Source organism: Phalacrocorax carbo, chromosome 5, assembly GCF_963921805.1.
Source record: "Phalacrocorax carbo chromosome 5, bPhaCar2.1, whole genome shotgun sequence".
Lineage (NCBI taxonomy): Eukaryota > Metazoa > Chordata > Aves > Suliformes > Phalacrocoracidae > Phalacrocorax > Phalacrocorax carbo.
Genome location: NC_087517.1, coordinates 12,087,252 through 12,102,054, shown reverse-complemented (window position 1 = coordinate 12,102,054; position 14,803 = coordinate 12,087,252). Strand labels below are relative to the sequence as shown.

The following is a 14,803-nucleotide window of genomic DNA, read 5'->3' as shown; positions in this document are numbered from 1 at the left end:
GTTTCTCGAGAGTTTTCATATTGTTGAAAGGCCTGAATTTGTGTTGTGTGTCTGCACAAGGGCCTTTCTAGAGGGGATTTCAATGCCAGGGTTGCACAGGCTGGCAAATGAAGTTGGCCTGGTGAAGCTGGCTTGTGGAATTAAACAGGACTGCTGTCTTGCAGAGGGTCAGGTGCCCTATTTTTGGAACAGCAGAGGTGGGGGTACATCACACTGAAAGGACATTGGGAAAATAGTGGGAAGAGAGTAATAACCTTAAGCTGCAGGCTACTTGAACTAACCTGGAGCTGCTGTTACTACGTCAGTATAGTGCCGCTGTCAGCAGTAATGCTCTTTTTTTAGATGGAGCAGATTCTTTGCTAGAAAAATGTTGAGTGACTCCTGGTGTCCCTAAAAGTCAATGTTGTGAATATGAGGGTGTTAGCATGCAGGAGGCATCAGCTGTGGGGCATGAATAAAAATGGCAGAGTTCAATGCTGGCATTGCTGCCCATCCTGCTGTCAGGGACTTAGCTGTCTGACAGTAGATGGAGATGCATGTTGTCCTAAGAAAGTCACAATATATTTCAAACACGTTAAAATTATCACGTAAAGGCTAATGATGTCAGCTGAAGATTCACAACATTTATCTTAAATGAATGGTATTTTTCTGTATGTAGGCTGAACTAAAATACCATCCAATATTATTCTGCAACAGGCTACATATAATTGGCCTTGTTATAGAAACTTAAAGGTCTTAAAGATATCTCATGAGTTTATTTTGTCACTGAAACATTCTGCTTTGGATTTATGTGTTAGGTTCATTTCACAGATAGTTTCTAAACTCAGAGTAACATGGTGCAAGCTGTGTTTTTTTAATTTTATTTTAAAGAAGTCTTCAGCAATCAAATTTTAACTTCAATTAATCTGTAAAACCCTTCTCTTGCAGCCCACCTTCACTGCTTATCATCACAATATCTCAAGTAGTTCTCTAGGAAATGAGATGAACACAGCCAAGTTACTTGCAGATTTAATGCTTCTCACTGCTCATTTTTCTTTTGTGAGTGTAAAGTATTCTTTTTATACATTTGAAGAAAGCATTGTTCTAGAGTTGGAGGGTTTAATTAAGAGGGAAGGTCTCCCAGCATGACCGCTAGATGATCAGGGTTGAATTAGTGTATTTCCCCGTGGGAGATCGTTCCACAATTGAAGCTCTCCTACTGTCAGTGCTCGTTGCTGAGTCTGAGGGCTGTTACCATGCCAAGCGTTGGGGACGTTAGCAGTGATTGCTTCCACTGGAAGGAACAGCTGTGTCATAGATATTGATGACCAGAATCAAGGCCTTGTTTAGGTGACAGAAATGGACTGAGAATTGGTAGACAGAGGGGTACGCAATTGTGCTTGCAAGGCATTGCACAAGGCTTTCCTAAACCGTAAAAGAAACTCTTGCATCTCATGGTGCTGATGTACATGTGGGGAAATTTTTCTTTTGTTTGCCAGTCAAGTGACTTTTAGAAGGCAGAAATCCTCTTTTTTTGACTGAAGTTTCAAAGTTGAAATAAAGTCAATGAAAAATTAACTCTAACATGGGAAATGCTTTTGGAAAGTCTACAAATACATGTAAAACAAAGTTTTTTCAATTATAAAGGATATATATTAGCCAGAACTTGAGTGTGTCCTAGTGTCTCAACAACAGAATGTCAACTGAAGTGCTGTTACCCTTACTTCTAGACATTAATATATTGTTTTCTCATTGACCTATTGTAGTCCTATATAGTCATAAATCAGGGATCCCTTGTAGTCCTCTTTGGGGACACTTCTCTGTTTTGAAAAAAAGATGAGGCTTTAGGTTATATTTAAAGTGAGAGTCTCTATGAACCTGCCAGTAGTGGATATTCCAGCCTAAAGAAAAAACGAAGTCACAGACATTAGTTGCTTTATTTATTTCCTATTAGGATAAATAATTCTATATAATACTGACATAGAAAAATGTCAATTCATTTGGTTTTTAGAGTTGAACAAACCAGAGGGAAAGGAAGATTTAACTGTTAAATGTCAACAGTTCAGTTCTGGCAGCATAGGTTTTTGTTCCATTTTACTCAGAACATTACACATTGGCAGATGAAGATTAAAAAAGTGGCTTACAATTTTATTCTACTTCGAAGTGGGAAATATATATCTTGCATTTTGTGGATTGCAGTCAGCTAAACATTTTTCTCCTGAAGCTAAAATCTGGAGTGCCTTGAAGCCATATTGCATTTTACCTCAGTCTACAACAGAGATCCCATCTTTCCCAGTTTTTCCCAGAGAACCCATCTTTCCCAGTAACAGTGACACTGGATAAAGGTCCTGAGATTGTAAATTGTGTTACATCTGGTAGGATGTGCCATCCTTAGTTCCAGATCTTGAGCCAAGTCTTTGCTCTGTCTTGTTTTTCTGTGAGACCTTGGACAAGGCTTATGTGTCCAAGCCCCACTTCAGTGTCTCTGCTTCACTGAGGTGGGACAGTTAAGGTGGAGGTAAAGGGTACCTCTCTCTGGAAGTAGGAGGTGTCTCCATAGCACTGCCTGTTGGAGTTATACAGAAGAGCACATCACATGTGATATTGCACTTGAATCCATTTATTGCTCAGAAAGCAATGGGAGAAGCTCAGGAGTCTATTTCCTGAGTCAGTTCCACTTGATGCACTAAGAACAGAGGTGTGAGCAGGTGACTCCCAAACTGCTCCTTGCTTTCTGCTGGAAAAGCTATGGAGTTAGTGGGTTGGCTACAGGACAGGTTGGTACTCTTCCATGAAAATTCTCCTCTAGGAAAGTGAAATTTCATCCATAAAAATCTTCATCTCTGTATAAAAATATAACAGACATAATATATAAATCTCACTAACTTAAAAAACAGACTCTAAGAACATCTGCTCTATTTCAACTAATCTTATCCTTACCCTTCTACTAGTTAATACATCTCTATACTGTAGCTGTAGGGAACCAAGTAATTCACTGTTATTTTCCTCCATGCTTGTTGCATTGCAATGGCTGAGATAATTCTGCAGGGTGTGGGGGGGAAATAAAAGCAAAATGAAAGCAACTATTTTTTTACATGAAATCGAAACTTCTTCAGCAGCTTTTCTTTTCCTTCAAACACAGCAAAGTTCCATGTCTTCATTTGGCACAACTCATCTAAGCTTTAGCAACTGTAGAGATGCTATGCTGCATCAGGTCAGAAGAGCTGACCTGAAAAGTTGCTAAATGATCTTGGCTGAGGCTCAGTCATGAAGACTTTTTGGGAGAAAAGCGTAAATATTTAGTCTACATTCCAGATTCTAACCTGGAGGGACACAAAGAAGTGTTTCACTGTGGCTGGTGGTCAAAATTCCAAATAATAATCTTTTTTAGTATACTTCAAACTCCAGAACAATTTTGATTGGTTTCTCCAATTGTACTGAAAAAATATTTTTATTTCTTTAAAATTAATCTGTCAGTTTTGAGCCAAATCCAATTTTTAAGAAAAGGCTGTGTGATAAGGGGAAAAAACAATACTGGAGGCTGGCTATTGCTTTAGATCTGTTGTTATCTATGTGACAGATGCCACAGTCATGGTTCTACCAGGGAGAGCAGAGTGGCTGTAGGGGCTGTGGCCCATCTTTCTTTCCTTTGGCACCTACAGGTATGGTGACTGTACTTTGTAGTTATCCCACACACTTTGCAGACATACTTTGCCCTCCTTCACAACTTAGTTTGGACCTGTGCCTGCCTTGGAAGTGCTCTGTTGTGTTTCATGTTTGGATTGGCAGATACCTTTCCACATTGTGCTCCCACTCACTAAGATGAGATCCTGCTGCAATAAACACTTCCACCTCTGATTTATTGTTTGCCCATGACTAATACCATTAAAATCATCATGGCTGGGTCTGTTCTTGTGCATAAGGGTCTTACAGATTCTACTCTCTGAAATTCCTAAAGCCCTTTTGAAATATGTTTAGTGAGACAAGAAAGCAGTGAGTCAAATTTGCAAAACATCTCAAATTCTGGGATGCTCCTTTCCTCCGGTAGGGAGGAAAGGGGAAGGAGAAGTGTTTACATCAAATTACATTCCAGAGTTCTGCTAGACAGCTGTCATTTGTCTTTTGGTGGTTCATTGGCTATTTATTTTCAGGTTTATGTTCCTATGCAGAACGAGGGTATTGTAATGCAATTGTGTTGCTATCCACAGTTCAGTTTAAGAAAGAACTAACCTTCCACTGCTTCAAGGCTGAATAAAATCCGTTGTGGAAAATTCTTATGAAAGAACAGAAAATATTACCCTTTTAGTAGGCTTTTTAAATCCATCTAAATTCAGAATGTAGTTAAATGATGTCTCTGTTGGAGAACAGCTTAAAATAACCTGCAGAAAAGATAACATATTAACGGAGGAATGTAATTTAATAGACATTTCTATGGAAATTTGTATATTTCTATAGAATATCCTTATGAGCTCTTTTAAATTCTGTAAGGCTTTTCCATTTGTTGACACTGCATGTCTATAAAGGGTTGTCAGAGAGTTCTCAGAGGACAGAAGGCAAACATTTCACTTACGAATATGTGGATTTAGCATCCAGAAATATGAATTAATGCAACAGAAATATCAAGAATAAGATAGAAGCAATGAGTAGACCCTAACAGGTGAGTAAATAGCTGAAGAACAGCAAATTATTTTTACCTAAATAAATTCAGGGGTGGGGGGAAATAACAGCGTTAGATAATGGCATAGATGTACAAAAAGATTCCTGTGGGATGTATTTTTAAAGTGGAAGGTAGTATGCCTGCTATTCATGCATATTTAAGCAGGTGGTGGTTGATTGCTCTCACTGAACTGCTCGGCTTTACTCCAACTGATGGTGTTGGAATGTATAATGAAGACAGAGGGTGGTCACAGTTCTTCCTTCTCTTTATTTATGTGTGCTTTTTAATTTTCAGAATGCCTATGTCAACATCAATCGGATCATGTCTGTTGCGTCAAGGCTTTCTGAGGCAGGCCATTATGCTTCCCAGCAAATTAAACAAATATCTAGCCAGCTGGATCAAGAGTGGAAGAGTTTTGCTGCAGCTCTGGATGAGCGCAGCACCATCTTAGCCATGTCTGCTGTTTTTCACCAGAAAGCTGAACAGGTGAGCTGCTTCTGTGACTGGCAAAATGGTCCACGGCTACTTTGATAATGATGATGCTGTGATATTACCTGATGGCTTTTGGCTTATATGCAGTGAGGTTGAGGGCTTGTTTCCTATTGGATCAGTGTCTCAAAACAAAATAGTAACATTTCGCTCAAAAAACTAACACATGCTCCCTGAGCGGGTAAGAAAATACGTTTATGCCTTAGCATATGCCTCAGGATAACTGAAGTACACTGGTGCAGTAACATGCTGCCTTATTCGTACTTCCTAATATTTTCTCAGTGTTGTGGATGAATTCAAGATCATTACAGTCAAGAAAACTATATATCTGCACTCATACATATATGTGGTATGTGCCACATGCACAGGAATAGTCACTCATATGACATAGACCCGTATCAGCAGACAATTTCTAGGAGCCAAAGCACATTATTGTTAATGAAACTTAGGGAATTCATTCCACCACCTACTCTTACAGTGCTCTCAGTAGCCCCAAACTTTGTTAGGCCTCATTAAGTAGAGACTTCAGAGACAGCGAGGAACATCCAAGAAAATTTTCCATGTCCCTGAACTCTGGTTTGCATCTTTAACAACTACCAGAATACTTCCATAATTTCATAGCTACAAAAGATTTAGAATACATCAGTGAATAAATCTTCTGCTTTTTTTTATACCTAAACCAGGTCCACCTAGCAGTGACGGTTCAACTTTGATCATATTTTTATTACATTCATTTTCCAGTGACAAACACTGCTTTGGGGCTCTCTTCCATATTTTTGTGTGCTTGTTTTTCTAAGTAGTTAATACCAAAGCTACTAAGTGGGTGTGCTTGATGTTTATAAAATGAACCATACTTCAGGTGTCTGAGGAAGAACTGATAAGTCAGAAATTGTGCCTCATAACCCAGAATATATGTATGGAAAAGTTTAGCTCAAACAGTAAAGATTTTCTTTTTTTTTTTTTTTTTTTGACCATGGAATTACAATGAATTTTTCTTTATTTTGAGTCTCCTATTGACAACAGGCCATAGCATAGAGCAATTACTCACCCTACTGGGCACTTAACTCATGTAAGCACTCTCAGTGTCTCTGATGGGACTGATACACCAAGGGGATGCCCAGTACAAGTACTTTCATCTCAGTACAACAGGCGCTCTAGTGCTTGGGTGTAGTCTTCATGTTAATAATTGTCAGTCATCAATGTTCATAAAGAAGAATCAAAAATAAACTTACATCCAGTCTATAATCACAATGAGAATGTTTAAGGTTTATTAATGAATTAGTTCTTTCTTGTTTGTTTTGATTGGTTTGGTGTTTGGGTTTGGGGGGGGGTTGCCTTTTTTTTTTTAATGAATGATCCCCTATTTTTTTGAAGTTCTAAAGAGTCAGTTTTCTTTGCAATTTATGAGGAGTTGCTGAGGTATTCTATAGAGTGAAAGGCAATAAAAGAGAAAGTTGTATTGAACAGTCTGTCAACTAGAGGTGATTTTTTTTTTGGTCTTCCTACCTTTTGAACACTGTCAGTCAGTATTTTGCCTCAGCCTTAACTTGAAAAAAAGCTACACTAATGTCACTTTCAGCTTTGGGTCTTTTCTTTACAATTGTGTGGATGGGTCTGAAAAACCCAATGCTGCCTTGGCACCTCTTCATAAGTAACTGAAGTTTGTGCTGCCTTACAGAAGCCAGTCTGCATTACTAAGCAGACAGGAAAATTTGCTAATTGTGAAGAGCAGTTGCTCCTCACGTGCATAAGAGACCATTCAGTGGAAGGGAAGTGCTGATGTGAAGCCTGTAAACTGCTGCAAAAAAGAAACGTGGGAGTCAGTGCATCCATTAGCCAGCACTAAAACTTTGGCCTTGCTTTAGTGACTCTGGTAGGATAAACCAATGACTTGAATGCTAATAATTTAGTCACTTGACCTCTGTAGAATATAAAAAGTGAGGTGTTTTTTATTTCGTCTGTAACTCAGTCTGTTGTCTATCAATCCAAATATGTCTATTCAATCCAAATGTGACACACTATTATTTGGCATCACCCAGTGTGGGGTTTTAGGTTTGGGGGTTTTTTTTGTGTTTTTTTTCACTTGTTTGTTTGGTTTTTTGTTTTTTTTTACTCAAATCATGGCCTCATTATTTTACAATAAATAAGGCTTAAACCTCTGAAGCAAAGATGTAGATAAACCCACTGTTTCCTCTGCCCCAGATCAAATCTTTTTTTGCTCCCTTTGTTCTGTCAGTAAATGTAGCTTGTTGTGGATCCAGCCATTTCTCCCACAGTGTACCCCTGCTTCCCTCATACTGATCTGACACACAGATCGTCTTTCCTTCTCTGGTGCAATAAGCTGCTACATTCTTTGTTCATTCCTTCTTATTGATTGAAGTTTGCTGTAATGCCAACAGGAAGCAAGTCATTAGGACTAATCTTTCAGTCTTTGGCACACCCCAGCCTGAAAGGAAGTTGTTGGCTTGAGACAGAGATTTATGAAAGGCTCTACGATCTCTATAATATGCAAGCTGAGCAGGAAGCAACTTGTTTTTCAAGGTCTCTTCCTAAAGACCCCACACAGAAAACTGCACAGAATACAGTTTGTCTGGCTTGGAAGGATGAAAGGCTGAGTCAGCCCTGCTGGGAATTGAACCTCACATCTGTCTTCATGTGCTTCAGAATCACATTGCTTTCCTGGCTCTTATTGCAGATACATGTGGCATGTTGAATGGAACTGGGCTGAATGAGTTCCTGGATCAAAGCTTTTTTTATTATTTTTTTTCTTCTTTTTTGTGTGTGTCTGTGTGTGCACGCACGTGTCTTCCTTAAATTTTTTAAATACTTTGTACATCCTAAACCATCATCAAGAAAAGTGCAAAGAAAAGAAAAGGGGAATAATAAAAAAGAAAATAAAAGAAAGAGACAAATCTTGCCAGCTTAGCCTCCAGCCAGGCTTCCTTCAGCACATGTGTTCGACAAAAAGCCAGTAAACTAAACTCCAAACAACCACTAAGTCCAGGTCAAGGTGCAATTCAGGGTATTCAGTGGAGCTGTTTCCCCAAGGTCCCTTAATTCCACCTGCTACAAATGTCTTGGGTGGGTTTTTTTCTTCTCCCCCCCACCCAGCATGGAGATATTCTAGTGCGAAAGAGAATCTGCTTCTGTACCTCTAGGTATGTCCAAGGCTATTCAAAATTGCAAAAGAACATGCCTTACCTCACTGTGATTTCAGGAGAGCTGTGCTAATTTATGCCAGATGAGATTCCAGTCCACTAACTGCCAGATAGGGGAAGCAGACATACCAAGTGTCCTCCCTTTCTTGGATATAATCTCTGAAAGAGTGCTAAAGTATTCATATGATGCTCACTCTACAGATCCTGTCAGAATTAACAAATTAATGTCTTCAATCAGCTGAGAGATCTCAATCAGTTAATACTGGGTCAGTGTCTGCCCTCAGAAGTGCACAAACAGAATTACTACTTAAGGTAGTAGGTGTTAGGTGCACATGCTAGACATTTATGCTGGTTCTCTGAAGACTGACCCCTGACTATTTGTTTCATATTACCTTAATCCCCAGCCATGAAGACTACTGTTCTCATCTCTGCCTGGATCTCTCTACGCACATCCTGAACTCCCCTATTTGAGGAAAGGAAATTAAAAAGGGAGGAAGAATTTGAGCAAAAGCAGGAAGGGGAAAGCCAGTTGGTATCTATAAGATGCAGGGATAAGATGAAGAAAACTTCCGCATTAGATAGGGACATTCCAGAAACAACAACAGGAAATATAGAATTAGCCTCACACAAAAAATTCAGGGCATCAAGAGATATTATATGGCACTGAGGAAAACTATTTCATGGCCTTCTTCCAGTCTTTTCCCACAGCTTTTCTGGAGCCTGAAAGTGCACTAGAGTTCGGTTTTAATTTCTCTGGGGCCTAGGGGAACCACCCTGGTTATCCTGCAGCGTCCACACAGAGGCCTAGGAAGCCATAAGCAAGGACTGTGTGAAAAATATGGAGAAATATGGACTATAAAATGCCTGAACTGTGTTTTGGAGAAATCATGTAATACAGCATAGCAGTTCCTGAGGAAAGCTATTAAGAAGTGGTCTGAGAATATATCATTACCTGACCTAATACAGAATTCACAACTTCGGTGAACAGGTTGTGAGTCAGGAGTTAGCGTAGGTCATTAGCTTTAAAGTTACCTTTGGATTGGATCAGAGGCACAAAGGTACCTTAGGGACTTTTTTTTTTTTTTTTGAGGAGAAACTTCTCTTAATCTTTTGTGGAGTCTTGAAAAACATGGGCAATTATTGGAGCCTGTCATTTCAAATCATATTGAATAGCTTTTATGTTCCCAGTAGGAGCTATTCTAGTCTTTGGGCTAACTAGAAATTTAAGCAATTAATTTAAATGGTATTGAGTATCCAGTGGACAGTAACAGCTCCTGTTCCAACCTAACAGGTAGCATTTTCCCATTTTAAATGCATCTTTTTTCAACTCAGTCAAATGGTGATTTTTTTGATATGAATATATTTCTAGCATGAAGGGTTATATTTAATAAAGTTTTTTGTGTCTTGTCACACACTGTGGCAATAGTAAAAATTAACATAGCTGCTTTTTTCAAAATACCTAAATCAATAGTCCTATAGTTGAACTAACACTTTGTAAAAATCTGTAAAATAATTAGCTCTCCCTATGCAAACCTACACACACAGCACAGACCACCATGCACTGTTTCAGGGTGTCAGAGTAAAACACTGAACGGTTGCATTTCTCAAAACTTTTTAAAACAGATGATGTCAACTGTTCCTGCTAGTGGCAGAAGTGAAATTACTGATGTGATTGTTGATGTGACATTGTCTATATGCAATAGATCTACAAAAGGAAGACAGATGTGAGGCAACAAGGTGGAAATGTGGTTATGGGCACAGGATCTTCTTGACACTTCTCCCACCTACTGTGCAACTCACAGTCTGGGGATATGGCAATATTTGAGTAATGTGACTATAAGAGCTTGTACTAAAATTGGTAGAAATTCAGCAGTTGTGATAAGAGCCATGACAGTGATTCCAGCAGCAGGAACACTGATATGTAAGGTGTAAAGGTCTTGTCTTCGTTGTTTTGACCAAGAGGTTCATGTAACAGCCCCAAAAAGGGATTGTTCTCAACTGTGCTCTTAAAACTGCATAGGAAATTATGTGAATTCCACTGCCTTGGTACAAAATATGACAACTTCAGCTTTATGCAAGGGTGTTTGGGGATTCCATCTGAAAAGAGTCAACAGATCAGGAGTCAAACCAAGACAAGAGGACCTGCCTCCTTGCCTCCAGTCTTCTAGAAAGCATAGTTTTCACCGGTAGATTTGTACTTTATAGACATGAACATTTAGGAATTCATCTTTGTCACTGAATGTTTGTGCACTGAAAAGAAGTGTTTACAGTGCAAACACTTTATAGCCTTGATTACACAGCAGCATGGTGAATAGCTTTACACTGCTAATAAAAAAGGATGCTGATGCCAGAGCCAGAGTTGAATTGAAATTCTTCGCTTTGAATCTCACAGCCCTTCATCCTATGAATGAGTGCTTTACTAACAAGCCACAGGTGAACACTTCAGGAACGGATAAAGCTGTGATCCTGGGGGTAGTTTTGTGGCATTATACATTCACCCTACAGGGCACTGCATCTGTTGTATAATTAGCTGTTCTTTTTTATAAATAGCCCAAAGTATGACAGACTGGTTTAACAGAAAGATGGAGTAAGAGAAAATATTAATGAGAAGTAATGAGGTGGCATTAGGCAGTTAGTATGGACAAAATATGAACATGTAAGCTGTGTCACTGAAGTAAGACCTGCTTAAAAGAAAAACAGGATGGGAACCTTAGAGACTAAATTCCTCTTTTCTTTCACAGAACAGGCAGCACCCAGGAGAGCTTCCCCAGTTTGTTCGGCCACAGTGCATCAGCACTGCTCTTGGAGGCCTTTAAGACTGGAATAATATTTTTTTTCCAATCCTCTGCTCCCTGAAGCCATTCAGTTTCTGGCTGTCTGTTAAGGCTTCCAAGCAAGGTTATAACGGCAATGATTTTTTTTCCTCCCTTTTTGTGGATATCTGCCCACCAGGAGCTGGACTGAGACCAGCAGCTCATTTTGGATTGGCTGCTTAGCAGTCATCAGATGGTAATGGTATCTGATCACTGCTGACTTGGGCCAGAATAAGTGTGTGACCCAGGGCTTTAAAGCCTTGGTATCCTATTGGCAGTCCCACTCAGCTGGTCCTGGGTTGAGAACTGCTTGCCTTTCTCTCTGTCTTTCGCTGAAATCAATGTCAGTGTTGATTTAAATGGGAGTTTTCTATTGCCCAAATTAGTAGTGTTAAGGACAGGTAAGCGACTGAGGGAAGCCTGACAGCTGAGACAATGCCAGATATGCTGGAGCTGTAACTGTGTCCTTTTGTGTTTCCTGTCAATGTTTTTTTCTAAACATGTTGTAGCCTTTCTCCGTGGTATGCAAAGACTCCTAGAATGGGTGTTTTCTGAGCCTGGTTAAAGGAGGACTGTTTTTAATCCAGAAGAAACAGAAAGCATTCCTTTGGATCTAGGTGTTCTTCAGTTACTGAGGATGTGACAGGAATGCACTGTTCCAGCGTGCCCAAAAAGGCTCCTTTATAAGTGATACATTTTCTTCAGTCCATACTGCAGTCATCTGAAACAGTTTTCCAATGTTGATGAGATGTTGTTCTGTGTCACTATTGCTCATTTTTCCTGGAATTGTTTCAGTTCCTTTCAGGTGTGGATGCCTGGTGCAAAATGTGCAGTGAAGGAGGCCTCCCCTCAGAAATGCAAGACCTAGAACTGGCCATCCATCACCATCAGACCCTGTATGAACAAGTAACACAGGCCTATACAGAGGTATGTGCTTTCCAGAGAAGAATGTGAGTATCTGTTAAGTGATAACAGATATTGGACTGCATTTTGGAGCTTAGCTTTTCTAAATGCGATATGTTCTGCTTTCCGTTTTTGCAACTTTTTCAAAGAAGGAGGCAGATTGTAGCAATCTGCTTATATGGGCACAACAGGACAACGTGGGGGACAAGCCCCATACAGAAACAAAATCTAGAACTAGTGTTGGCACCCCAAAGAACAGCCACTTCACTGCCTTTGCTGAACAGGGAACCCCTTTAAGCCCCCAGTAGCTTTACTCCTGTTGCTTTCTTCCTGTGAATGAGTCCTGGCTCTAGCACAGGTATGCTAATGGGAACAGAGGATGCCAAAGGCTTTTTCTGTCAATATACAAAGTCACAGAGATGTCAGGTCCTCATTACAATGAATACTGCAAGGTACTGTGCTTTAGATAGAACCATAGAATCTAGAATAATTTAGGTTGGTGAAGACCCTTAAGATCATCGAGTCCAACCATTAACCCAACACTGCCAAGTCCATCACTAAACCATGTCCCTAAGAAGTGCCACGTCAGATGTTGTCAAATATCTCAGACCTAAATAGGGCACGTGTTGTTTTTTTCTTTAAAAGAGGGTGCCAAGGATGCTAAGGCTAAAACATATTCTCTGGCATTTTGTCAAAAAACCCCATAAAATTCTTCACTTGCTTTTTCCCCCATCCAGACTGTAGCATGACATAAAAGCTACCAACAAACAGCCGACATTCAGCACATTTGACTGTGCATGCCAGGGCCTGTGTTCAGTCCGCTTTATTTTGCAAGAGGGCTGCATCCTCCCTGGCATCTGGGAGGGGTCCTTTCAGGAATGAGGCTAGTCTCGATGTTCACCCCAGGCACAGGCTGACCTGCAAATTACCCTGGGGGTGGAAAGCCATGTACCTTATCCATTCTATTCTGTTATTCATGTCTCCAGGACTCAAGCTTTTTGGAAAGTAATCCACAGATCACCTAAATGCTTGGGTTTAGTTGTAGTTTTAATTTCCATGTACCATTCTGTGCTTGACTGTCTTTCTGGGTATCAAGGGATTTTGCTCCTTGCGTGGTTCTCCAAGCTGGATAGGAGAACTGTGCTAGTGCTTGCTATACTTAGTAAGTTAACAAGTGAACACTCCAGAACAGAACTCCTCCACGCTCAGCCCTTGCTCTGGACATCAAGTTCTTGGAAGTATCTGTAGTATAAATTAGAAAAGGATTTGCTAATCTAGGCTTGGTGGTAGTCACTCACGCATACACAGTGAAGTTGTGCAGATACCTTGATGATGAATGTAAGGAATGTTAGATATAAATCTTTTATTTTCTAAACACCTGTAAAAATTTGGGAGTTAGTAAATTAGAATGAGGAAATTGGGGTTGCAATCACAAAGGGTGATTCCTTACTCAATACTCAGACTTCTTTCTCAGGAACAGTGGGTTGTGTGAGCAAACACAGAACAGTCCTGTTGACCTCTAGTTACAACTGTGAATTTTATAATAGCTCCTAGTTAGGTGAAACTAAGGTTTTTTTGACTGCATTTAGAATTTTTTTCTAAAAATTAAGTCAAATGGGGATTAAATAAAAAATAATAGTGTTTGAAACTGGCATTTTGTTTATCAGCCCCAATCTTAGTTTCTGTGAAATGAAAATTCATTTAAAATCATTACCAAAAGTAACCTTTAACATGCATATTGCTTTTGCTGATGCTTCCTCAGAAAGCTACAACTTGTTGCAGACACAGCTGTTTAAAACATTTCTATACTATTTTACAAATAAGTACATTTTTAAACAGTATGTAGAATTGCCAGAAAGGTTACAGTCTGTTATTTTGGAAATGTTCATCCCTTTTCCCACTGCTACATGGTGAGCTGAAAAGCCTGGGCTAGATTTAGGAGTCCTGCCTCCTATCCACGTGTCTATTTCTCCAATCTTGATAATGCTCCTTGACCATAGAAAATAATGTTTTTTCCCTCAGAGCTCTCTATGGTGAGATGAAAATCATAGCTTTTTCTTTCCTTTCTTTCCCTGCAGAGTCATTGAATATCTCCGTTTCTATTGCTATAATTGTAAGAGATTTGGAATAGAATGAATGTTCCTTGGGGTAACCATTAATATGGATATTTAATAGGATATTAATTAACATTTAATAGGGTATATGGGCCTATTCTGTTCTGTTATAGAGTATAACAGAACAGTTCAGATTCACTGCAGGAGCCTAAGAAGGGACACCTAAAGAATCTTAGGGAGACTCTAAGGAATCTTAGGCATACTCTTTTTTTCCATCTTGCCATGGCTGTAGCCATGATTATTTGCCTTCTTTCCTTTATTGCACTTGAATAAAGCTCAGAAATATTGGTGGCAGAGATCATGGGCCTGATATGCAATCCACAGCTAAGCAATCCTCTCCTGCACTAAGCTGAGTTGCTAGCAGAACAGGCCGCCGTCCTTCTGAGAATCAAGTGGTGCTCTTGCTTTTACTTTGGATAGAGCAGTGCTGGATGGAGGAGATAGGCGAGATGTATGCCTTTGGCATATTCCCCTCTTGCAAAAAGTGTTCCTCTAGGTGTCTCTAGCCAGGGTGTGTCTGTGTTGCTCCACCAGTATTTCTAGTGGATGAACAGCAGGAGACAAAGTTGGGACACCCCTACTAAGGACTGTACTCATCTGGTAAATACAAGGAGAGAGAAAGAAAGGTTTTCTCCAGTCAGGCTTGAGCCTGGTTGATGGTAAGAGCATCTTGTTCAGTGTGTCTTGATT

At 39.7% G+C, this 14,803-nt stretch overlaps 1 protein-coding gene across 8 annotated transcripts in view; it reads left to right on the top strand.

Moving 5' to 3' along the window:
- Nucleotides 1-14,803, top strand: part of KALRN (kalirin RhoGEF kinase) — a 525,469-nt gene that overhangs the window by 238,786 nt on the left and 271,880 nt on the right. For all 8 annotated transcript variants that reach the window (XM_064451199.1, XM_064451195.1, XM_064451194.1 and 5 more), the window contains exons 7-8: nt 4,931-5,122; nt 11,892-12,023. In XM_064451199.1, coding sequence (XP_064307269.1) covers nt 4,931-5,122; nt 11,892-12,023 — 324 coding nt within the window. The remainder of the gene's footprint in view (nt 1-4,930; nt 5,123-11,891; nt 12,024-14,803) is intronic.